The 25,173-nt window shown below is 42.7% G+C and overlaps 1 protein-coding gene across 3 annotated transcripts in view; it reads left to right on the top strand.

Moving 5' to 3' along the window:
• LOC147016773 (thrombospondin type-1 domain-containing protein 4-like) overlaps positions 1-25,173 on the top strand; it is a 174,729-nt gene that overhangs the window by 130,629 nt on the left and 18,927 nt on the right. For all 3 annotated transcript variants that reach the window (XM_085845751.1, XM_085845752.1, XM_085845753.1), the window contains 5 exons: positions 11,729-11,971; positions 12,191-12,320; positions 12,668-12,872; positions 15,613-15,786; positions 20,483-20,656. In XM_085845751.1, the coding sequence (XP_085701877.1) occupies positions 11,729-11,971; positions 12,191-12,320; positions 12,668-12,872; positions 15,613-15,786; positions 20,483-20,656 (926 nt within the window). The remainder of the gene's footprint in view (positions 1-11,728; positions 11,972-12,190; positions 12,321-12,667; positions 12,873-15,612; positions 15,787-20,482; positions 20,657-25,173) is intronic.

Here is a 25,173-nt window from a genome sequence, read left to right as displayed (position 1 = left end):
AAGTTAAATGCAAGCCGAACTACTGTAAACCAAAGTATCTTTCCATCGGTTTTGATATGGTGGCTTAACAGTGTACAAGCTAACTGAGGATATGGAGCTGTACATGCAATTACGGTATGCGTACCGTGCTGTATTTAAGACAAATAAAACTTTCTCTCTTGCATGTGACAAAACTTCTGTTTTCCACTTCATTTCAGCTTTCAAAATATATCATCGAATCATGCTTAGAGAGTTGATTTATCTGCCAAGTGGGAACATCTCCTATAGGAACATCCCAGCAGCAATTTGTCAGACAAAAACCGCACCACAGGCTAGCGCTTCCCCCTTGAAGTCGCAATACTTTTTGGGGGCATGGCCATATTGGATAATCAGAGGTGGAGCTGTGTTGTCTGGGGTATTTCCTTTGAATCTCTATAGTAATTGCTTTTTACCCCCATCCCCCCCCATCCGGGTGTCGTCAGTTTGGGGGTTTATTGTGGGTACTATCCCTCCTACACCTCCACTCGAAAATGATTGGATGCATTTCTTTTCTATTCGGAACATGTATGCAATAATACCTTGGCATGAGGCATATCAAATGATTTTGGGATTGGAGCTAAAAGACCTATGGTTTTATTTCCAAATTTTGGGTGTTTTTTGAATTTTTTTTACAGGATAGAATAGTTCAGCATTGTAAATGCTTTTGGGAACTATTATTTATTTATATACAGTTCATCTCCACAACCAACACAAACACTGAATTATTTATTTATTTACATGCACTTTACCATCTCCATTACCTCCATGTTTGTTTTGTTGAAATGTCATATCTACACGTCCCATTTTTAAGGTGCAGTTGGAGATTGTGTCCTCGATGATGGCTTGCATCCGTGTTAATGTTCTTACTCTCCTTTTTGATCAAATCCAACAGGATGATCGATCAACTACCTTTGCAAGGTTCTTAACAGATCGAATACATCTTAAACAGTGAGCTCAACTGTGATCAAGGATTTGCAGCAACTTACTGTATGACATCACAATGCTCGACCAAAGTTCATAACTTATCCCCACCTCAGAGTAATTGTGATAATTCATTAAGCGGACAAGCAGCATCCAATCCAAAGCTCTTACAAGTGTGAGTTTCCCTGCCTTACTTAAAGCAAATGATTAATGAGTTTCTGGTTTCCTCTTCCTTAAATTCTACAACTCCACATCGATGAAAGTAGCCAGCTCCAAAAGAAAAGTATTCTGTCTCTAAGTCCGCTTCGCCTGGCTAAGTGATACTTTGCATGCTGAGAACACTTAACCCAGCATGTAGCACCAGATAGACTGTACCTGGCATCTTCCTTAAACCCCATCAATCTTTATGGAGTTTGCATTTTCAAAAGTTGGTCATAAGCATATTGTTGTGTCCACGCGGGTTAAGACTGACCTGGACGGATAGCCAAACGGTTTCCTCCTTTGGAAACTTACAGCTGAGATTCCCGGGGGATTATGGCACGCGCGGGATGGGAGGGAAGCCAAGCCATGTAGCAGATGGAAGCACAAGGGTTTATACTCGAACGCACGACAAATAGACAACACAAGCAAAATTAATAAATAGAAACCAAATGGTCATTATGGAAATAAATCGAAACAGGATAATAAGAAAACATGAGGTCGCCTAAATTCCTATTTGCGGAACCTCCACACAGACTGTAACACAGACAAGGGGACAGAATAAATAATGGAATAATCCTCCTTTTCAACCGGCACTTAGCTGTGTGCCCAGAGATGAGTTTCTGAAGCCTGGGGTTCGCCAAACCGCATCGTCACTGCATGGGAAAATGCGCCCAAAATGGCGCCAAGCCGCTTTCTGGGTGGGAAGCATATGGGAGGTAGTCTGTGCAGATGGTCCCTTCGTTAAGGGCCCAGAAGCTGTTGTGAAAGTTCCTCCTCAAGATTGAGATTGCTGACGCTGCTGCTCTCTGCAAAATGGCGCCACCTTCTTCCCCAATGGCGCAACACGAGGCTTCGAGGCGCGGTCTCACACGACCCAGCCGAACAGTCAATGGCCAGCATCTTGTTCCATAAAGCAAGCAAATTCACCTCAGCACGAACACGAGAATCATGCAGCCTTCTTCACCGTGTCGAGGGAAAGCCAGCCGTAATGCCCTTCTCTTCCATTCACACTCTACTCACTCGCTTCTCTTTTGTGTCCCGCACCTTCTGACCTTTACTCCATCCTCTTCTCTTCCTTCTCCCCCTCTGATGTCACACCCCATCCATCATCCTCCCCAGGGGCGTGGTTTGCTCGTTGTCATTCCTGGAGGTGGGGTTTTCGCCTGTTTGGAAATGTCCGGCTCAGTTGTTGTTGTTTTCTAAGGACGTGATTCCTTTTTACCGCCGGTCTTGTAAATGCAAAAACACAGGAAAAGGTCACCGGAGGCAATCACATACTGGAAGAAATTAGCCTTCATCCCTACCTAATTAACACAGCACCACTCCCCGTGTGGTGACGCGTAACACTTAAGCTGACAGTTTCCCAACTTATGTTGCGTCGAAATGTCTCCTACCCATCCATGGACGACCAAGCAACTCTATACAATCCTCCCTTTGCTATGAAATTCCTCCATCTACCCCAAAAACACAACAATATATTCCCCCTCAAAAAAACACATTCGCAGTGGAATCATGTGCCACATGTCTTTCTAACTGAGACCTTGCATTCACATCCTTTCAAGATGTCCACTGCCATTGCTGGACTGCGTTTTACATTCTTCTGCTGTCTTAACCCCTTATTACTTTATCAATATGGGACTTTCAATATGACGTATGAATGCTATTGAGGCCTTTCGTGCATGCACTGTGTGCATTTTCAGCAACTCGTTTCTGATAGTGTGGGCACTCTTAACCTTCAGATAGTGCGGGCACTCTTACCCTCTTAATATAAGCAAGCAGCAGCAGCGGATAACCAACACACACACACACACACACACACACACACACACACACACACACACACACACACACACACACACACACACACCCTTACTCCATCCTCTTCTCTTCCCTCTCATCCTGCCTTGCTCGCCAAACTCTCTGTCTCTGCCACACAGATGGATGCTTCTACTCAAAGCAATAGGTTCAAAAATCTCATGTAATATTTCTCTTGTGGCCCCGGAAACTAAAAAGCCATTGATCTGTTGGTAATGACACACTGCATTGTCTTTCTAGTTGTGGATGTCCGTGAAATAAATCACCACGCCTGCCATGATTGCAGGAGGCACTCCGTTAAGATTCAAAGTCCATTCACCGGTAGTGATCTGTCGAGGGTTTTGGGAGTACTCGCCCATCTACGATCGTTCGGACCTTGCACTGGCCCACATCATTGGGATTTTGCAGTCTGGAAAGTTGCAACATCTTGGTACTTTGGGTGAACTGAGTCGCATTGTGCATCAAGAACTCCATGTTTCTGTCTTTGTCTCTGTCTCTGTTTCTGTCTCTGTCTCTGTCTCTCTCTCTCTCTCTCCCCCCCCCCCCCCCACCCAATGTACTGCTCTTACACCTACAAACCCCCAGGAATACCTTTAGCTGTGACTTCCCCTCCACTCCCATCTCTTGTTTGTCTGTGCTTTACCATCCTCCAAACAGTGACGACTCCACCTATATCTCTCTCCGACAACATGAACCAACTTTTATCTACTCATCCCAACTCTCTCTTCCTCATATGTGGCGATTTCAATTGTCACCATGCAAATTGGCTGGGTGTTGGTACCTATCTCACTGCCATAGCACCTCAGCTAAGGACTCCTGTGACTCCATGGGACTCAGATATGAGACCAGGGCAGTCTCTGGACATTTCTTGTGCCTTTGATACAGTCTGGCATCCTGCCTTGCTCTCTAAACTCTCTGCCTATGGCATCCAAGCCCAATTCCACACATGGCTTATTGACATCCTCTCCTCTTATAGCAACATGTGGCTCTCACCAGAATCCTTTCATGTCCTTTCCCTGTCAAGGTTGGAGTGCTCCAAGGCAGTGTTCTAGGCCCAGTCCTGTTCCTGATCTTCATTAATGATCTCTCCGATTCTCTGGAAAATCCCGTTTATCTATTTGCTGATGACTCCTCCCTCTGCTGAGACATCCATCATTCTTTATACAAGCATGCTGCAGCCTCTCTTTCCTCTCTTAAGACCTTGACAAAATCACAAGCTCGTCAAACACTTGGAATCCATATTTCAGTCCAGACAAACCTCACACTCACACTCCACATTTCAAAGTTGGCCTGCAAAGTCAATCACCGACTGGGCATCCTGCATTGTACAAAGTCCTTCCTTGGCACACCTGAACTCCTATCTACCTACAAGACCTTCATCTGCAGCTTAATGGAGGACTGTTTTCTCCTCTGGGCTCGCTCCCCTGCTCACACCTTGCTCAGATTGACACTGTGGATACCAAAGCCTTCAAGATCATTGGAATCTGAGACTGAGTCTATAGGACTATCGCTTTCCCATCAAAGACAGGTTAATGGTCTCTATGTCTTCTACCACCTCCTTTCTGGTCTTGCACCCTCTGCTCTTTCCATGCGTGTCCCGCTCCCCTCCCCCAGGTTTCTGCAGGGGACACACTGTCTACAATTAACCCCCTTCTAGTGAAATTACCTAAATGTAGGAGGACTGCTCACCTCCATGAACAAACTTCCACATTCTTTTTTACCTTCGCATTCTGCGAAAGGTTATGTTTTGGTCGGCGTGTATTTATTTATTTATTTGTTTATTTATTTATTTGTAATCTTGTGATTCGTATAACTCAAAAAGTATTAAACCGAATTGCATGAAATTTGGTGGGATGATTGGTTATTAGCCAGGAAGCATTCGATTAGATTTCGGGATCGTTCGGGTCAAAGGTCAAGGTCAAGGTCACGAAAAGGTCAAAATCGTCTTTTTACAAGAACACGGTCAATTTTTATTCAATTTGCATGTAACTAACGCCAAAATGTTCAGAATTCAACGCCTCATCTTGTGATATGCAATATGACACAATGACGCCCATACTCTTGTTACCGGTTAGGGGTCAAAGGTCAGGGGGGTCACGACCTTGAAAAATATGCGGTTTTTTTGTCATAACGCGGTCAATTCTTGTCCGCTTTACATGAACCCAGCACCAAATGTTCAGAATTTAATGCCCAATCTTGTGACACAATGACGTCACAACACATGTCACCGGTTGGGGTAAAATGTCGGGGGGGGGGATCACGACCTTGAAAAATATGCGGTTTTCGGCATAACTCAGTCAATTCTTATTCGATTTGCATGAAACCAGCATTAAAGGAGAATACCTTCTCTTGTTGAAACGTTGTATTCACCGAGCTTGTGAGTGAAGACTCGCCAAAACGACGTGAGTTGATTGTTGTTTAGTCCGTAGCCCCTGAAAGTCGGGGGGGGGGTCATGACATTATAGATATGTGGCTTGTGTCAGATCCTGAAGTACCAAGAACCAAAATTTGGGGCCTCCAGCTGCTTCGGTTCTGCTGTGAAAGAATAACATGCAAAAGCACACACAAACCAACGCACAAACACTTGAAAATATTTATAAAGTATGAAGCACAAGTGATAAATGCAGCACTTGGGCACAACATTGTACACAACATAGTAAATGATGTCTATATTTTATTCTCCCCCTCCTCCCCGTCATGCTCCTATTCCTTTTCTCCAAAACATGTGAAGATATTCGAATGAAACAAAGCACAGAGTCTGCACATTAGTTCTTCCCACCACTGGGTGTGAGGTTTTGTGATTTCGAAGCCAGATGTCTCAATGCTACGTTAGTCACGATGGCAGAGGGCAGCATGACATTGTCAGTACTGTGAAGCACTGGATATCAGAGTTGGGACGACTGACTGGAGATGAGAGTTGGGTACACCATTACAATCTGGAGAGAAAGAGATGGTCAATGGAGTACCGAGTACCACCACAAAGGTTCACCAGCCCCGACTTGGCACTTGGCTCCATCAGATTTTTATCTCTTCCCCAAACCTAAGGAACACCTTCGTGGAGAACATTTCTCTTCCAACGATGATGTCAAGGCCACTGTGAAGAGCTGGTTAAGTCAGGAGCACGCACAGGTCCAACGTGACGGCATCACAAAACTACTGAAATGTTGGTAGAAATGTGTGAACCACAGTTGTGATTATGTTGAGAAATAAATATGCACCACTGTTGAATAAAGGTTGTTGTTAGTATCTTTCTTTATGTTTAATTTGAATATCTTTACCTGTTTTGGGGAATAATAGGAGGCATTACTTTTCAACACGCCCTCGTATATCTGAAAATTTCCCGAACCATCGCGAACGTTCCACGCAGCTGAAAGTGTAAAGATACCATTTTAGATTTTCACCTTTTTACTCTTCTCACTTGTTAGAATAAACATCCTAGCTAAACAAACATTACAGGGTAATGTATAAGAAACAATTCATTACTTGTCGAATCAAGGATACAAGCATTGACATCGCACCGGACACAACACACTGCCTAACAGTCACTCGTAAATAATTTGTGACAACAACCTAATCCTCTCCACCCAGTCTGAACGATGTTCACTACTTGTGTAGTGGCATCTACTTGTGCACCTCTTCCACGCTGTCCACTTCCTTGATAACCTTCCACTTTCCACCCTGTCCTCAAATTTGGCACCAATGACCTCATAGTCCGGGAGCCAACCGATCAAAATTAAAAAAAAATTGCCCGGTCTGCTATAAAATTTTTGTGTTGATTTTCATAAAGAGACACCCTTTGAGTATATGAAAACCAATGTTGGCAATGGTGAAACTCTTGCGCAACAACACAGTCAACACTTTTGCGAGCCCCCTCTGATGACAAAATGTTGGCAAAAGCGAAGATGTAGGATGGGGGTATGGGTAATTCATATTGTCCTAAAATCATAACCACTAAACCTATATACACAAATGACCCCTCATATTAAAGAGGAGTTCATTTCCTATATCACAATTGGTGTAGATTTAACCTACCTACAATTGACAAGGTTATATGTCAAACAACAAAAGATTTATGCAACTCAGAAATGCTTGACTATCAATGGGGTCAGGAACAAGAACATACTTTTACATGCCATGGTTTTAAGGAAGATAAAATTAGAAATGGATTAACACAATATTGTGACATGAAACATCCTCTTCAGAGGAAGAGTCACTCTCTGAAACAACTCCACCACATGAACCTCTCTGACCAAGGCATATGCATGTCACTCAGCAAGGCACAGCAGCCTTTTTGCATGAACATCGTTTCAGACATTTGGATAATTTGCACATGCAAGACACCGTTTTGTCTATGTTTGGCTTGGCTGGCTTAGACATGAGAATTGGGACCAGTTTTCCATTGATAAGGGTTCTGCCAAATGTTGTGGCTGGGGGAAGTGCTCGGTCACTGAGATGTGCACGTCTATACAGAAGCAATTGATACAATGCTCTTAAAACAAGGAAGTAAAACGCATCTTCTGTTGCTGGCAGTGACCTAAGGTCTAATTTTGAAGAGACAAACATATGCTGCCTGAGGGTATCCAAACAGCTGAACCCTTTTTGGCCATGCAGAGCAGTCCAGTATACTCTGGCCTCATCAATGACACATTCTGTTGCTGCCATTTCACTATCTCTTCCAAAATCAACAAGGTGGGGAAGGTTTCCTATCAGTCCCAGAGAAACCTGTGCCGCTCTTCTTTTCACAGGAACACAGGCATCATCCCAACTGACTGGAAGAGGGGCCTTGTTGTCCCTCTCTGGAAAGGGAAGGGTGATCGCCAAGACTGCAACAACTACCGAGGGGTGACGCTGCTCTCAGTGCCGGGCAAGGTCTTTGCTCGGATAATTCTTGATAGGGTTCGCCACCATCTGCTTGAGCACCAGCGTCCAGAACAGTCAGGCTTTACACCAAAGAGGTCAACGATTGACCGTATCCTTGCACTTCGTGTCCTCACCGAACGCAGACGAGAGTTTCGGCAGGGGCTGCTTGCAGCCTATGTTGATCTCTGTAAAGCGTTCGATTCAGTGAATCGGGATGTCCTCTGGAGAATTCTTGGTCTTCGTGGGGTGCCACCGAAACTGATCGATCTGATGTCTGAACTCTACTCTGGTACTGAGAGTGCTGTGGAGTGTGGTGGTACCATCTCTGACTTATTTCCAGTTGTTACTGGAGTTCGTCAGGGATGTGTACTTGCCCCCACACTTTTCAGCACTTGTATGGACTGGATTTTAGGGAGGATGTCTAAGATCCAGGTCTAAGATCCAGGATGTCTAAGATCAAAACTAAGATCCAGGCTTTCGGTGACATCTTGGATGCTGCTGTCCTGTCTGTGTCTGTTTGTGGTGAGGATGTTGAGGTCGTGGATAGATTCACTTACCTTGGCAGTGATATTCATGTCTCCGCAGGTTGTGAGCCGGAGGTCAATAGACGTCTGGGTCGGGCCTGGGGAGTCATGGATTTACTGGATCATGGGGTGTGGCGCTGCCGGTACCTGTGCGGGAGGACGAAAGTCCGAGTCTTCAGGTCCTTGGTACTTCCAGTCTTGCTCTATGGGTGCGAGACTTGGACTTTGACCAAGGATCTGAGACGGAGACTTAATTCCTTTGGTACCAGGTCTCTTCGAAGAATCCTTGGCTATCGCTGGTCGGATTTTGTGTCCAACGAGCGGTTGCTGAGAGAGACTCGGATGAGATTTGTTACCTGCATAGTCCGTGAGCGTCAGCTGCGGCTGTATGGACATGTGGCTCGTTTTCCTGACGCTGATCCTGCTCACCAGATTCTCTCAGCGAGGGAGTCTCATGAGTGGAGGAGGCCAGTGGGCCGACCACGTGCCTCATGGTTGCAGCAGGTTGACCATCATCTCAAGGAGATGGGGATGGGCCTGGCATCTGCCTGGGGGATGGCCAGACGGAGGCCCCTGGAGTACCGGCGGAAAGTGGACGCAGCGACGCGCTGTTCTGGCACATGCTCCCATACCTGACCTGACCTCTTCTTTTCCCCTTCTGAATGAGTAGCTCACTGTGTCACATCCACACAACACATATGTGCACAGAAGTGTGGCTGCGACATCAAGAGGATTTTCTGGTACTTCTTGCTCAACACTTCTACCAGCTCATGAATAGGTAGGTATTGATTCTGCCGTTGTATCCAGAGTTCTTGCAATGTGTTCAAGCAGCAGAAGTGATATATACACAGCATAATTATGTCTGTATCTGTTGCATGCACAACAGCTCAATGGTGATCAGGATATTCCACACAATATGCAAGATGAGCAATAATCCTTGTGTCTGCCTCTTCATGTTCTTCACAAGGTAAGTCCAGAACTGAACTTGATGCTGATGTGATGGAAAGAGTGTGACCTTTGTTTTCCATCATACCACCAAGAATGATGGTCACTCCATCCGGAATAGCTTCAGGACTCTCACAAAGGGAAGTGCCAATGAAGTTCTGAAGATTTCCTTTATTTCTTGGATTCTTCATGAGTAAATTCCAGTCCGGAATTTCTAGACTCTTGGATGGTGAGAATTGTCTTGCCTGGTCTGTCTGGTTTCTCCTCTGCTGCTTATGACCCTTCAAAGTATGGCTATCATCAAAATCATCCTGATCACCAATGATGTTGACACAGTTGCACATTTCAGGTTTGAACTGAAGGAGCTTGCGAAGATACAGCTGGGGAAGTTCACCAAATGTTTTTGCACCCATTTTTTGGTATTTATTTACAAATGCCATTGTGTCTACCAGATAAACTGTGTATAGGTCACTCTGTGGTAATGATGGCAGCTGTAAAACAACATCCTGCTCAGCTTCAGCAATTAGCACTGCCACGAAATCAGACTTGTTGCCTTTGCGCATTACAACCCCCTGTGCTAAGCGTGGATCAACCTCAAACAGGGATGATGGATAGTCTGTCCACTCATGGGAAAATGCAATCTGTCTTGTGACTGGGTCGGCATCTCGATAGAAACACAGCACACGTGTAGTTGCAGTCTCATCTTGATAGATCCTGATTAAACTCTGTTTCCTTGATGGTTTTGATTTCTTCTGTGAGGAGAAAGTTACCAGCTTCAGTGGTTCAATCTTAATAGAGACCACCTCTTCTGCTTTCATAATGGCTTCCATGCCCTTAGCTTGAGCATGGACCAAGTCTTTGAAGCATCCTTCTCACCAGTTGCTCTATTGAGCAGAACCACTTGGTTGTTACACTGGAATGGGTTTATCATCTGCTGGCATATCACTTTCTTGATCTCCTCAACATGCATATGTTCTTCTGTTGCCTGCTTATGTGTTTCTCCATGATGAGTAGATTCCTGTTGGCCTAGATTAGCCATAGACTTTATGTTCTCTGATACAGCTGTGAGAAATGGTGCTGTCTTCACATATTTATCTCGAGCAGCTGGTGCCTGAGATATGCCTTTGAACAGAGATGTCTTCCCTTCATTGTTGTATGTCTGCTCCAGGGCCATGTCACTCCAAACACCATTGAATTTTCCTTTGGAAGAGTGAACTGTGAAGTACCCAACCTGGATCTAGCAAACCTTAACCGAACTGTGTTCAATAGAGTAAGAGGATTTTGGGGGTAGGGGTAACTTTGGTTGACAAAAATGTTAATTTTCTCTTTAAAAATTGATAGAACTCACTCAAATTTGCTGTTTTAATTAGCCATGGATACCATGTTCATATCACATTAAGAGAAATTAGTATTCTAATGCAGCATCTGCCTATGATAAGAAAAGTTCTAAAGGCCATCTTCAAAAAACGTTATTTTTAAGGCATTTTTCACAAAATTATGTACTTTTACGAGGTTTACTTCCACAAAGGCAATTTTTTTTGTCATTTTACAATGCACTGATTGAATTCTTACATTTAGTTCACATTTATTTTTCATGAATGTGATTTTTTAATTTTTTTAGAAATTTTATTGACAATTGCTGTTTTATCAAATTTTTCAAATCTTCCTCAAACAAAAACGTCCGCCAAAATTTTTCGCAAGAGCTTATGAATTGCCAACATTGGTTTTCATGAACTGCAAACATATATCGAAACATCCTGGGGGTGTAAAATTTTATAGCAGAGGCTGTAAGGTCCAACCCTAAAACAGCCTCGTACACAGGTTGGCTCCCGGACTATCACCACTTCATGCAATACAAATCCTTGATTCTTCAGTGTGGACTCGCATTGCTGAATTTGAACTCTTCCACTTGGGATTTGGAAGGCAATACATTAATATAAGATTTGCCAATTAGCATTCCAAGGCTAAACTCGAACATAGCCACCTCCTGATGTATCCACTAGTTGTTCTGTTGATTGGCTCAACCATAATCATGCAGATTCCTTGCATCAAAAATAAAAGTGGCCTCAATAATTTTAGTGTGAAAATGTGCTGAAACTTAATTGAATTTCCCCAAATTTCTGGAGAATCACCCGTGTCTTGCTCATGATTTGCTGTGAAACACACGTGACTTTGCTTAAGCGTTCATGGCCTCACGATTGGCTGTGAATTTCATATGTGACCTCACAAAACTTGAAAGCTATTTTTGGAAAGATGTGGCTGTTGCTGCTTTACAGTGAATGTTTTTTCATGTATCGATTGAAAGTGAAAAATTGTGATTGGATTAGCAATTCTTACTTTGTATAATTTTAGTTGTTTTTATTGTTTTTTAAAATGAAATATAATAATAAATATTGTCCACAAAAATGTCACTTTGTGTGCACAATTCAAACTGTCAACCTCAGGGACAGAGGCGCTGAGTGCAGGACGTCTTGGCCTGTATGAGCCTCCACTCTTGACCATGGAAACACGGCAGGAAGACCCAAGATCTATCCTTATAAAGATGAGGCAGGGTGGAGATCTGCCCATCTCTATTGATACAAGACAGGATAATAGTTGGGCAGTGCCTACAAGGATCAAGCAAGGGCGATTGCAGTTCAATTGGAAGCAGATTGACACCGCAGAATGCTCAGCATCATGTGGAAGTGGTAAGGAAATGTCTTCACCCCGGTCGACATTTTTTTGCTTACACCTGACATGTTCTGTATAATCACTGTTGTTTTGTCATCATACATCTTGAATTATATTTTAAAAAGTATAACACGTAGTTGGAAAGAAGAGTAAAACATGCATTATAATACACGTACAACACGGAGTCACAATCTGCCTTAGTGTGAAGCGGTGCGATGTGGCGTGCTTTGCTGAAGGCCGCCGCTCACTGCTGTTTGGCTGCGTGCGGCGCTCAAGCCACGAGCGTGTGGCCGAGTCATTGTGTGATGTCACCATGAAACCCACTCCAAGCCAAGAGACCTGCAATACTCAACCCTGCCCTGCCTAGTGAGTGTGCACACTTTTGCAAGCCCTTCAGATGTTGCCATTTGTGTGTACCTGCTTAGGTAAATGTGTTTGTCTGCATCAACATGAAGTGTTATAGTTGCTATTTTCTCATTATAATTGTGAGAGTTTAGTGCAGTTATCCAATCGTCAAACAATCGATGCAATTTTACGTAATGCATGTCTCGATCTTTAATGTTGCTCCTACCCAAATTGCTGTCCTCAACTCTTCCTTACGTAACTTTGAAATGTAGTATTTTCCCCAAACTGTCACTCTCTCTCTTCCTTTCTCATTCCTCATCCTTCATTCTATCTCTCTTGGTTTCTCTCTGGTTCTCCTGTTTCTCCAGCTGGGATTCTGGGGAGTGGTCGGTATGCAGCCGCACTTGTGGCCCTGGTGTGCAGCTGCGACAGGTACTGTGTCGCCAGATGGTCTCCGGACGGGATGGCACTGTGCCACCCAGCCGTTGTTCTCGTCATCCGCGGCCAGAAACTTCCATGATCTGCCAAGAACGCATCTGCAGCCAGTGGCATATCCGCCAGGAATGGTCATCAGTGTGTATTCACTTTTATTCATCAGCAATATTTACTCCATCACTACATCAGTTACTTTAAACCAATTTTATCAATTTAATTTCCTTCAATAACCTTCACTGTCAAACATTTACAATGAAAATTTAAGATCTCGGAGAAAAGATTTGATGATTTCTCGATGCCCAAATTATTCATTCATGAAAGGAGGTTGATGGAACATCTAAATGCATATTGAAACGAACGAGAAAGCAGCTCGAAAAGCAAAGCCCGGCCACATCCACTTTGAACTCCACCTAAACTTGACGAAAAAGATAGTTTTAAAAATTTGTATGTTTTATTAATTTGTATTCTCCATATTCTCATAATAAAGGTTTGTTGAAGATTTGATGACAAAAGCTCAGTTAGTAAAAATGCTAATGCCTGGACAGATGCACTGAAGCTCAATGGTAAATAAATAAACACGGAAACTATTTTTAAAAACTGGGCATCTTGCACTTGACGCACTTTGTCAGGGCTAATAAGGGCTATTTATAGTCACTATGACTTTGCCCTTTCACATTTTCACCCAATTTTTTTTATTATTTTTCGCCACATTCTCATAATAAAGTTTTGTTGAAAATTTGATGACAAAAGCTCAAATGGTAAAAAAAAACAGTTATTGTTTGGACGCACGCACGCACGCACACACACACACACACACACACACACACACACACACACACACACACACACACACACACACACACACACACACACACACACACACACACGCTATTGCAAAACCCCGTCTCCTGCCGCAGGGGGAACGGGATAATTATCCACAGAAATGGTATAAAATATTTTACGAACACACAAACTATCTTTATTTCAGTTCATATCATTATGGATTTATAATGTTTTCAAATATTGAGATCCGATAAATTGTTTCTGCTGATGTCATGAGAATACAGGTATTCCTCTACTTAAACAACCACATAACGCATTAAGTTAATCAAGATAGGTTTCAAAAACATTCACAGCATTAACATGTCAGTTCTGCATGGTGGTGTTCTCCAGAATTCACAATTAAATCTAAAAATCTGAAATGCAATCCTGTAGGTTCCAAGAAGAGCGTCTGGCCCGTCGTAGTTTGGTGCATTTCGAGCACAAAACAGAGAAACTCAGCAGAGATTTGTTAGTGAACAAACGGAAGATGAGAGGACATCGAGGCAGACACAAAACCGTCTCCAGCATTATAGAAGGTGGCATTCAGCTCTGCACAGACAGCTTGCTGTCTGGTGGGCCTCGAGGAGATTCAGCATTTTTTGTGTGAAATTCATCACCACTTACTACGCGGAAGATTCCCCATCTTTACAAGCATCGAATAATCTCCTGCTTGGTTTCCAGCTTAAATATATTTCACTGCTTGTTGGGTTTCTTGCAGGGTGTCTGGTTGGTGGTGCCATTACGCGAATAGAGTAGGAGAACTGAAAGCACGCGAGGGCATGAGCCAACACTTGACAATTCCTGAGCAGTGATGAGACTGAATTGGTGGCTCAGATTGAGCCATAAGTGTCAGTCACTTCACTCACTCCCCGAGTCATTCCTCGAGTGGCTTGTGGATTTGAATTTGGTTAGCTGGCCTTGCAGACCCCCAGTGCAACCATTGCAATAGCGAACCACCCCCTGTGTAGAGTGAAATTTTGGTATTAAAAAAATAAATCGTGCAGATACGAAACTGTGCAGAAACTGCAGATATTACGCATACACAGTGAGGGAAAGGTATGTACACACATTCACGTTTATTAAATTACACAGATGAGATTGCTGTCAAACACACACACACACACACACACACACACACACACACACACACACACACACACACACACACACACACACACACACACACACACACCTGGGGTCTCGCAGGCACGTAAAGACGTCAGCCATTACTTTATATAGCTTGCAATGTTAGTGTGAGAAACTTTTGAGGCTATCTCGAAGACTTAATAGCACAGTACCCTGGCACTGTGTTAATGATGAGGTCCTTGGGTTTAAGTCCTGGGTTTGAGTCCTGGGTTGAGTCAGGATTTTTTTCTCATCAGCCCCATGTGGGAATTTATTCTTGCTTATTAAATAAAATGTAGAATAGATGAGATTGATCTCTAAGATGCACGCACCGACATAAATTTGGGTTTGCCTCACAGGCATGTAAGATGTCAGCCATGATAAAGATTGCAGTGTTCGTGTGAGAATCTCCTGAAGCTATGCTGAAGACTCAATAGTTCAATGGGCTGTCGCCGTGTTCGCAAGAGGTCACTGAGTTTGAGCTCTGGTTTGATTCAGAATTTTTTCACACTAGTCGCATGCAGGAATAGATTACTACTATTAAAGTATATATATATATATATATATATATATATATATATATATATATATATATATATATATATATATATTCACTTCTAAGGGGTAAAATAATCACTCATGCATCCCTGTTCCTATGAAGCAGGTTTGAGCATCATCGTGGAAAGTATAAAGAAAATGGTAAAAGCATGAAGTTAAAAGCCAAACATGGTATTGACGGTGAAAGTCCTTGATACACTTGAGTTAAATCAGATGGAGAATTTAAAATTCTTCAATTTAAGAATGTGAGTATAGGACCAATTAGTTTCTGGCACACTTTGATTTCCCCAACATTTCCAATGATATTTTGAATTAAACCTTGAGTTAAACTTCACAAACACCACCTGTTTATTTCACAATGTTCTCCCAACAGTGCTCAGTGCCTTGTGGTCGTGGCCAGAGGCGCCGCCATGTTGCCTGCGTAAGCAATCAAGGGGATGTTGTTGAGGATAGTGAGTGCAACAGACACTTGCGCCCTCGCGATCTCGAGAACTGTGATCTGGGCCCATGTGCACGTGCTTGGTTTTTTACTGAATGGAGTGCACAGGTTTGTGATATTGATACCATATTTTATATGAGTACTATCTCTGGTTGCAATGTTTTGTTTTCCATGTTCACGATTGATGGGATCGTCAGGTCGTTTATGAGTACTATGTCCTGCGTGCATACCCCCATCTCATGTGCAGAATATGCTTTGCAGTAGACTATGGTCTCCTTCTCCTGCTTGCTCCTGCTCACCTCTTTTATATCTCTTCTATTTGTCTGGTGCTTAGCTCTTGTTGGTTTTGGGGCAAGTGGCACCTCTGAAGCTTTTTGCTTCAGTGCAGAACTCTGTCTCATTTTTTTTCTTTGGAAATCGCCACAAACATGGCATAAAAGCCACTCGAGGTAATTAGTTACAGAAAAGTTAGATATGCTAAAGCAAGCCAAAAATAACTAGAAGGGCACTCGATGGAGCGCAGACCACCATGTAATGCCTGATCCACGAGAACGTATCGGGCCCAATACATTTTTGAAATATCATGGTCAAACTAGAAGGGCACTTGATGGAGCGCATACCTCCGCCACGTAATGCCTAATCCACGAGAACATATCGGGCCCAATACATTTTTGAAATATCACGCGCGATCTCGTTTTTTGCCCTATCTCTCAATGGTGAAGAATCACTTTAAAATAAAATAATTTTCGTATCTACATCCAGATTCGGATTTTCACCAAAATCGAAACAATTTGTCGTAGTCAAACACCCAACCTGTCCACAACTGTTTGAGATATCATGATGGTGAAGAATCACTTAAAAAATTATCATAGTCGGATCTGGATCTTCACCAAAATCTAATCAGTTCATCCTTGTCACACACCCAACCTGCCCACCAAATTTCATCCAGATCCGTCTACAACTTTTTTTGAGATTTCCTGCACACAAACAGACAAATCAACCAACAAACAGACAGAGAGGGGTGAAAACATAACCACCTTCACCTTTGGTGGTGGAGGTAAAAATAAAAAGAGGAAAAGAAGAAGAAAACATCCAAGACACAACCAAAGAAGTACCAAAAACATTCACCAAAGAGGTGGTGATAATGCCAAGTCTCACCAAGGTTAGCAACCACCTTGAAGTACAAGATAAAGAATAAAAAATAAATAAAGACAGTTCAACTGCAAAAGTCTGGTGAAATAGCATGAAACTCAGAGATGTAGGAAGTAGGAATTGATATTTCCCTTTAACTGCATCGATAATATGGTGATGGGAAGCACATTACAGGAAGTGAATTCTAAAGCGAGACAGCACGAGGGTTAAAAAAAAAACGATTTGCATTTCGTTCTACACTTTAAATCAGCTACAGCATATGGATGCGCAGAGATGGCAAGCCGAGTCCTGCATCCAAACACTCGAACAGAAGGAACCAAGTTAGAAAGGCCAGCAGAGTATTTGCCATGAAAATATCTGCAGAACAAACTAAGAGTGGCAACTGACTTATGGTGAGAGAGTGGTTGAAGAGTTGAACCCATCTTCACACCAACCAGGTTAACTATGTGTTTCTGGAGCCTATCAAGTAAAGATAAGGGCAAACTAGGCTCCAGCCCAAATATGACAACAGGACTATATGAGGGGATGTATAATTGTCTGATACAGACACAAGTCAGCATCAGGAGGTAAATAATTGTGCTCTCGATAAAGACAACCAACTCGCTTGGAGGCACTCTTCGCAAAACCAAAAATGAGTGAATTCCAACTAAGGTTCGGGGAGATGTGAAAACTGAGAAGATTAAGTTCAGATGATTCTGGTAAGGTTGAAGACTCAATATGCACAGAAGGGAAAGACCTGGTTCAAGACTGAGATGTGGACAGTAATTTGTTTTGAACAATCATCATTCTGAATCTCTATCTCATATTGACATTGAAATATTCTTCCTTGCTGCAGGCGGTGCAGTCTTTATTATTTTGGCACATATTCTGGCTGCTATGCGTGGCTGCACAGACTCTTATCTCAGCCTTGGAGGGGTCTGTGTCCCTTTATTGTCTTTTTGCAATCGTTTTCCATCATTGTTGGACAAATCTTGGTGATTGACACCCGCATCGCTTGTGTGTGTGTTTGTGTGATATTCACAGTGCCTTCAGAAAGTATTCACACCCCTTGACTTTTATCACATTTTGTTGTGTTACGGCTTCTGTTTTAAATGGATTAAATTTAATTTTTTTGTCACCGATCTACACAAAATACCCCATAATGACAAAGTGAAAACATGTTTTTAGAAATTTTTAGAAATATATTCAAAGTGAAAAACTGAAATGTCTTACATCAATAAGTATTCCATCAAGTATTCCAAGGACTCTTTTCAAAATCTTCACTGAACCTCTAACAGCCTCCACGTGTAGCTCATTTGGAGTGATATTCCCTGGAATTATTTTTAAGAACTCAGTAAGGGTTTTCTTTATCATTCCTGGAGCTCCATCACTGGTATAATTTCAGCTTTCTTCAATTTCTAAGTCCTCTTAACCTCATTTTTCAGATGCTGGAATTTTAACATTTTCCTTATTTCCATATAATTTAGTCCTAAGTCATTGGGAACTGAAAGCTCAATCAACAATGCCAACTTTTCCTTTTTGTGTTTGAGCACGATGTCCGGACGCAGTGCTTTGTTTGCAATGTCCACACTTGACGGGATCATCTTGTCATACATGAGCATTATATGTTCATTTTCAAAATCAGATTTGGTTTGTGTTTCCATGATTGTTCTGGACCGGGATGTTGAAATGTTTACAGATGCAGTGATGTCTTTTTGTGTACAGCTCTTCCGATATGACTTTTTTACATCGCAAAATGAGGTGACTAGTACCTTCTGTTTTTTCCACACAAAACCTGCATTGGTCCAATTGGTTCAATCCCACCATTTTCTTAAAGGCATTGGTATAGTGTCCTTGGTCTTGGGCCTTTATGATGACTCGTTCTCCATTACAACTAATTTGACCTCTTCTTAGCCGATCCAAAGAGCTTTCTTTGTCGATCCCTATCCCGTCAAGCTATTTTTTTTTTGTGATTTAATCTTCCTGCTCTTTTATCATTCTCCCATTTGTCAGGGTATATGTGGTGATATTTATTTTTGTTGTTTTCCTTTTTTTTTCTTTGGGGCTGTATTTGTTTCTGATTCGTTTTCCTGTATAGAATCCATCATTTGCACCTGCTTTTGGAAGTTTGTTGCTCAATGGATTAAGGATCCCTTTTCTGGTTTGTTGTTTTCTTGCTCATGTACAAATGTCATCCGATAGTCTGTTGAGCTTTTGACATACTCCGCCAGTCCTATACACGATGTCCTGTGTACTTGGTTAAGCTCCATCAGACCACCTCCTCCTTCTCGTCTCAGTAATTACAACCTCGGGATGCATTGGTTTTTGCAGAACATCTTCTGAATAGTTAGAAGTTTCCTTGTTTTGGTGTCTAAATTGTTAATCTCCAATTGTGTCCAGTTTAAATTGCACAGCTATATTGGAATACCGGTACTGCTAGTTGGTTTATAGCTTTGGTTTTGCTTCTTGGAGAGAGGGATGACTTCAGAATTGGTCTTATTCTGTGAAGGTGCTGTTTGCTGATTATTTTACACTTTTTTGTGTGTTATACCTGGAGGACTTCTTCTATTCCGAGTTATATGTAGGATGCTTCATTTTCTAGTTCCTGTATTGTTGTTCTTTCATCGATTGAGATGTCTCTGTTATTTTTGTTTTTCCTTGTATAAATGTGCATTTGGTGCATTTCTCAAGACCCTACTCCATTTGGATGTCCTCCGATTACTACTTTACTAGTTTCAGTTGATCTTCCAATTTCTTATCATTTGTGGTGAAGAGGTTTAGATCATCCATGTACAGTAGATGTGTCACCTTTTTGTTTCTTTCTTGAGCAAATCACTTTGTCATTATGGGATATCTTGTGGAGGTCGTTGACTTAAAAATCTCATTTTAATCCATGTTAAATTCAGGCTGTAGCACAACAAAATGTGACAAAAGTCGAGGGGTGTGAATACATTCTGAAATACAGTACTGCACAATACCATGCTCACCTCCTCTCATTTGTTCTTTTTTCCCCACCTGTGGAACCAACTTCCACATCCTCTTCAATCTCATTATTCCTTCTCGGTCCTCAAGGCAGCTGTTCACTGCCATCTCAGATCATCCCCAATCCAAATCCATGATGTTTTCTACCTTTGTTAACCCCACCCAAATCCATGCTGCTTCGAAATTTCCAGTTTCCCTCCTGAGAGTTTCCTTCTTTATCCATCTTGCCCACCCATGCATCATCTGAAGCCCCCCCATTCCTCCCTACACCTATTGTTTGTGCAAGTTTCCCTCTATCTTGGCCTTCAACTCTGCTGTTGGTATTTCCCCTTTCTCTCCTTTTGTGTGCATTTCTACTTTTCGTTTTGCATCTTGTTTTTGTCTGTTCCATCCTGATCCGTTCAGTGTACTAGCTCTTTCACGAGCCTCGACAATGTATGCAAAAAAACCCTCCAAAGCTGAGCATTAATGTGAAACCTGGAACATTTTACTTTACAAAAGATGTCGAGTAACTCAACAATGAGATTAGCTTGTCCAATGTAAAGTGATTCAGATGAACTTGGACAGAATTTACAGAGAAGCCAAAAAATGTATTTAACGTGGTTGTATTCAATTTTGTTGTCATAGGCTTTACTGCATTTCCTTATTTGGCTGACAGTTTCTCACTCCTCTTTTATTTGCTTCTGGGCAGTGCTCATCCACATGCAGCGAAGGTGTGCGTACACGTAGCGTGCTGTGTCTTTCTGGTCACAAGGGTGGTTTACCCCTTGAGGCCTGTGGAGTACAGCGGCCCCAGGAGACAAAGCCCTGTGGACCCTTCCCTTGCCGAGGTCTTTCACGTTGGTTCACGGGGCTTTGGGAGCAGGTGGTGGAGGTTCTTTTTTTGTAATAAGCCATCAAAAACAAAACCTGTGTTTCTGTAAATGAGTGAGATTTTAGAAGCTTGATCAGTCACTTTTGCTTTTAATTATTTTCCTGTTCTTTTTATCACATTCGTTTCCATTTACGTACATTTCTGTAAAAGATAACACATTGCAATGCATTAACTAGAAATAGGTAATTCATTGCAATTTTGGTTCCTTCCTGTTGTTTTGCCAAAATGTCCCAATTTGATGATTAGTGCCAAGTTCAAATTTCTAACATCTGATAAAAAAAAAATTAGGAAGTTTGCTTCTTGAAAAATCGACATTTTTCTGAAATGCAAGCTCAAGAGAGCCATCTGACCTAACATGTCAACACCAAACGAGTGGTCATCCCTGAACATAATGCCATGCTATATCTGTCCATTGACCAAATAGCAAGTATTCTTGACATATATGCAGCACAGTACATATCTCATGATTTGGAATGACTGGTTTGGTGTTGCTATCTGAGAACAACTCATGAGGGTGGGATCTCAAGTTTAAATGCCATATCCTGTCTACTGAGTTGTTTGCTGTCTAATATCCTTGTTCTATGTGTTGTGTATTTACAAGCTCCTTTATGAGCCTTTGAAACAATATTTTATGACAGTGTTTAAGGCTCAAAGTAGAAGTGTCACAAAAATCACTTCCAGCGGTAAAACATTAGTGGAATATCAGTGTACTTTTACACAAAGTACAAGGACATGAGACAATAAACAAATGCAGATGGCCTATAGAATACCTGAGTTCCCCACATTATTATATATAAGTGAGATAATAACCCGAAGGCAGGAGTCAGGTGGGAATATTCACAGACAAACGCAAGGTACAAATCCCATACACTATGAAATTGTCAATTGGAGAAAAATAAAAAATTTAAGTCGATGTAGGAAGGCCTTAGATGGTCCCGAGAGAGATGATTATGTCAACCCCGATATGGATGGGAGTGCTGGAAACAGAAGCAGAAGCTGGGTTGGTGGAAAGTATGTATGATGGAATGAAGGAAAGAACTTTGCTGGTCATGGGTTGTCAGAAGAGGCAGCATGAACCTCACATTGAGGGAGGGAAAGTCACCCAGTCCACTTCTGTTTATTATGGAGATGGAGCGGGAGGGTTAGCAAGGGAGGCGTTCTGAAAACGATAATATGTGTAGCTAATCTTGTTATTGTGGCAGAGAGTGGGTGGGGAATACAGGAGACGTTGGAAGGGTGGAAGGATGTGCTCGAGAGACATGGATTGAGGATGAGCCTGGAGAAATCTGAGGTAATGTGTGTTTGGACAGCAGAGAGAGAGGAACGAAACAAAGGAATTGACTTTATATAGTTGCTGCATGTGTGCTGATGCTTTGAGAGTTCCTCCCTCCTGCTCAACAAAGCAAAGCAAAGTTTTCCAGACCAGATAAATTATGTTTTGCTGTTTTGTTTTCATTCTTGTGTTGCTGGTGATATTTTCATCTCATTTTCTGTGTCAAACCGTACCTTGTTATGTTGAATTGTTTAATTTGTCCCCAGTAAAGTCCGGCCTGCTCGTATAGGGCTATGCTACTTTTGGATATTGCTTCTTCCTCTGTTTTTCACAGCCCGTGCTTCGTTTTCGCTCCTTTTCTCCAACGAATTGTTACTTTTCATCCCTTAGTTTAATAAGTTTCCCTCCTCACTTCAAAAAAAACACAAACATCAAAAAACTTTTTTTCACTCCAAAAAAAAACACCAACAACAGGAAAAACTGAACTCAATGTGCTGCACACAGTTACTCCTTCATTCCCTATCCCTTCTCTTTTTCAATATCCCCAAACTGAATCTTCACTGAATAAAACGTCTCTTCCTTTAAAAGCTCTTTAAAATAAAGAAATGCTTTCTTCAACCAACCTCCTCTCATAACTAGCTCAATTTTCCTCTGTTCCTTCAATGGAATATATTGTTGCCACTCCACCCATGAAGTCTGTCGCCATATATCAAGTTTAGGAATCCTCAGAAGTCTATTTTTCAGAGATTATGTGCAAATGACAATCAATTCCCCTTCACATCCACTCATGGTGTCAAACCCCTGATGCATGCCAATACCCTACCCCCCATCTGATTCCCCTTTGTCCCACCCCTTTCTGCTCCCCCCCTCATCCCATCCCCTCTCAGCTTTGTCCTCGTTCTGCCCCCTCTCAGCTTCCTCTTGGCTCTGCCCCTTCTCAGATTCCCCCAACCGCTCCCCCTCTCAGCTTCCTCAACCCCCCCTGACGGATTTCTTCCCTTCACCCCCTCACAATCCTCTCCCCACACCCTCCCGGCCTCACCCCAACCCCACACCCCTCAACTTCACTGCAGCCCTGCACTCTCCCAGCTTCTGCCCATCCCCGCACCCTCCTGGCTTCACCCCAGCCCCGCTCCCTCTCCTTGCTCCGTTCCACATTCCTGCACCCTACCAGCAGTTCCTCTTCCCCTGTCCCGAACTGTGTGACCTCAAACCTCCAAGGTCTCCACTCCAAACTGACAGATCTCTCAATCCAGGCCACTGCTGAGAAACAAGACGTCATCGGTGTAACAGAATACTTCCTCCCGCAGGATGTCCCCAACTCCTTAATGTCTCTCCCAAGCTAATATCTCCACAACATTGTGGTTTGAGTGACCTGAACCCCTCCTTGGAGGCGGAGTCAAACTGTATATCAAGAACTCCATTTCTCACTCTCCGTGTACTGCTGTTATACCTCACAAACCCCACGAGTACCTCTGGATGGAACATTCCCTCTGCTTCCACCTCGTGTTTATCTGTGTGTTCTACCTTCCCCCAAACAGTGACCATTTACATACATCTCTCTCTCTCTCTCAGACAGCATGGACCAACTTTTTAACCACTCATCCCAACCTTTTCCTCCTATGTGGTGATGTTAATTATCATCATGCCAATTGGTTGGGTGTTGCTACCTCTATCTCCAGCCATGATACTTCAACAAAGGACTTCTGTGACTCCATGAGACTGACTCAATCTGTAAACTTTCCCAACTGGACTTCTGTCAATGGAAAATCCTCCCTTCTGGATTTGGTGTTGACCAACTTCTGATCCAATTGGTTCATGTGATCATGTGCTTGTTAAGGTCAACATCTCTCTTGCCATTCTTGGAAAACAACCTCAGCACCGCAAGTCTGGCAGTTCACTCGGGCAAACTGGCAGGGACTGCCAGCAGCCATCACACTTCAGGACTGGTCTATTATATCTCCCGCCCTGATATCTATGGCCCCTGACAAACTCAGCCTGGGAATTTTTTCCACAGCTACCTTCTCTCCCTTATACACAGATTAATCCCATCTCATCTTCAGTTATCATTCCCATCCCCCCATCCATCATACACCAAATCCTGTGATGAGGCAATTGCTTTGAAATGACTTGGATTCTCCACCAGGAAGTCAAATCTGACTGAAGGCAACCTCAGATCATTCCATAAAGCCCACAAGTGTGTTTACACTTTCAGGAGAGACAGAAAATATCACCTGTCCAACTTCAAGATTAAACTTTCAAACTTATCTCACTCCTCTAAAACTCGGCAGCATCTTGCTCACTCTGTTGATTATCTCCCCAAACCCCCTCCACCCCTTCCCTCACTTCAAATGGCACCACATCCGACTCCACTCATGAGAAAGCCCAACTCCTCAATTCTGTGTTTGCTTCCAAATATTGTGTCCCCAACCCCTTGTCATCTGTACCCACCATACCCAGTCACACTTAACTGCTTCTGGACTCTGTCTTTTGCATTAGAGAAGGTGGAGAAGTTTCTGGAAACCCACAACTCTGATTGTGCAACTGGACCAGACGGCATTCAAGCATGTGTCCTAAAAACCTGCTTTTGCGCATCCTCTCTCTACACTTTTCACCCTATCATTTCCCAGAGGTCATATTCCATCTGCCTGGAAGTCAGGCAACAACACTGCATTGCATTAAAAGGTGCCAAAAAACAATCTCTTTAACTTCAGACCAATCAGCTCATCACCAATCATCAGCAAGGTCATGGAATCCATCATCACAGTTGACATAAAATCATCTTTTTCTCCAATGACCTCATCTCAGATCATCAATTCAGATTCAGACCAGGTCACTCTACTTTGGACACACTCCTTCTTCTCTTCCAACAATGGATGGAGGCCCTTAATATCAGACGTGAGATCAGGCCCTCAATACAAGACACAATGTATTTCTGAACTCTAGTGTTGACATACTGTATCTTGCACTTTCAATACAGTCTGGCATCGTGCCTTGCTCTCCAAACACTCTGCTGATGGTATCCAAGGCCAACTCCTTTCTTGGGCTACTGACTTCCTCTACTATCTTAGCCAACGTGTGGCTCTCGATGGAATCCTTTCATCTCCTCTCTCTGTCAAGGTTGGAGTGCCCCAAAGGCAGTGTTCTGGGCCCAGTCCTATTCCTAATCTTCACCTCCACTGATTTATTTTTTTCCCCACCTCTGGAACCAACTTCCACATCCTCTTCAATCTCA

Source organism: Eptatretus burgeri, chromosome 11 (assembly GCF_056783735.1).
Source record: "Eptatretus burgeri isolate ZD-2024b chromosome 11, Ebu_testis_v1, whole genome shotgun sequence".
In the NCBI taxonomy this organism is placed as follows: domain Eukaryota; kingdom Metazoa; phylum Chordata; class Myxini; order Myxiniformes; family Myxinidae; genus Eptatretus; species Eptatretus burgeri.
This window is presented reverse-complemented; position numbering and strand designations above follow the sequence as displayed.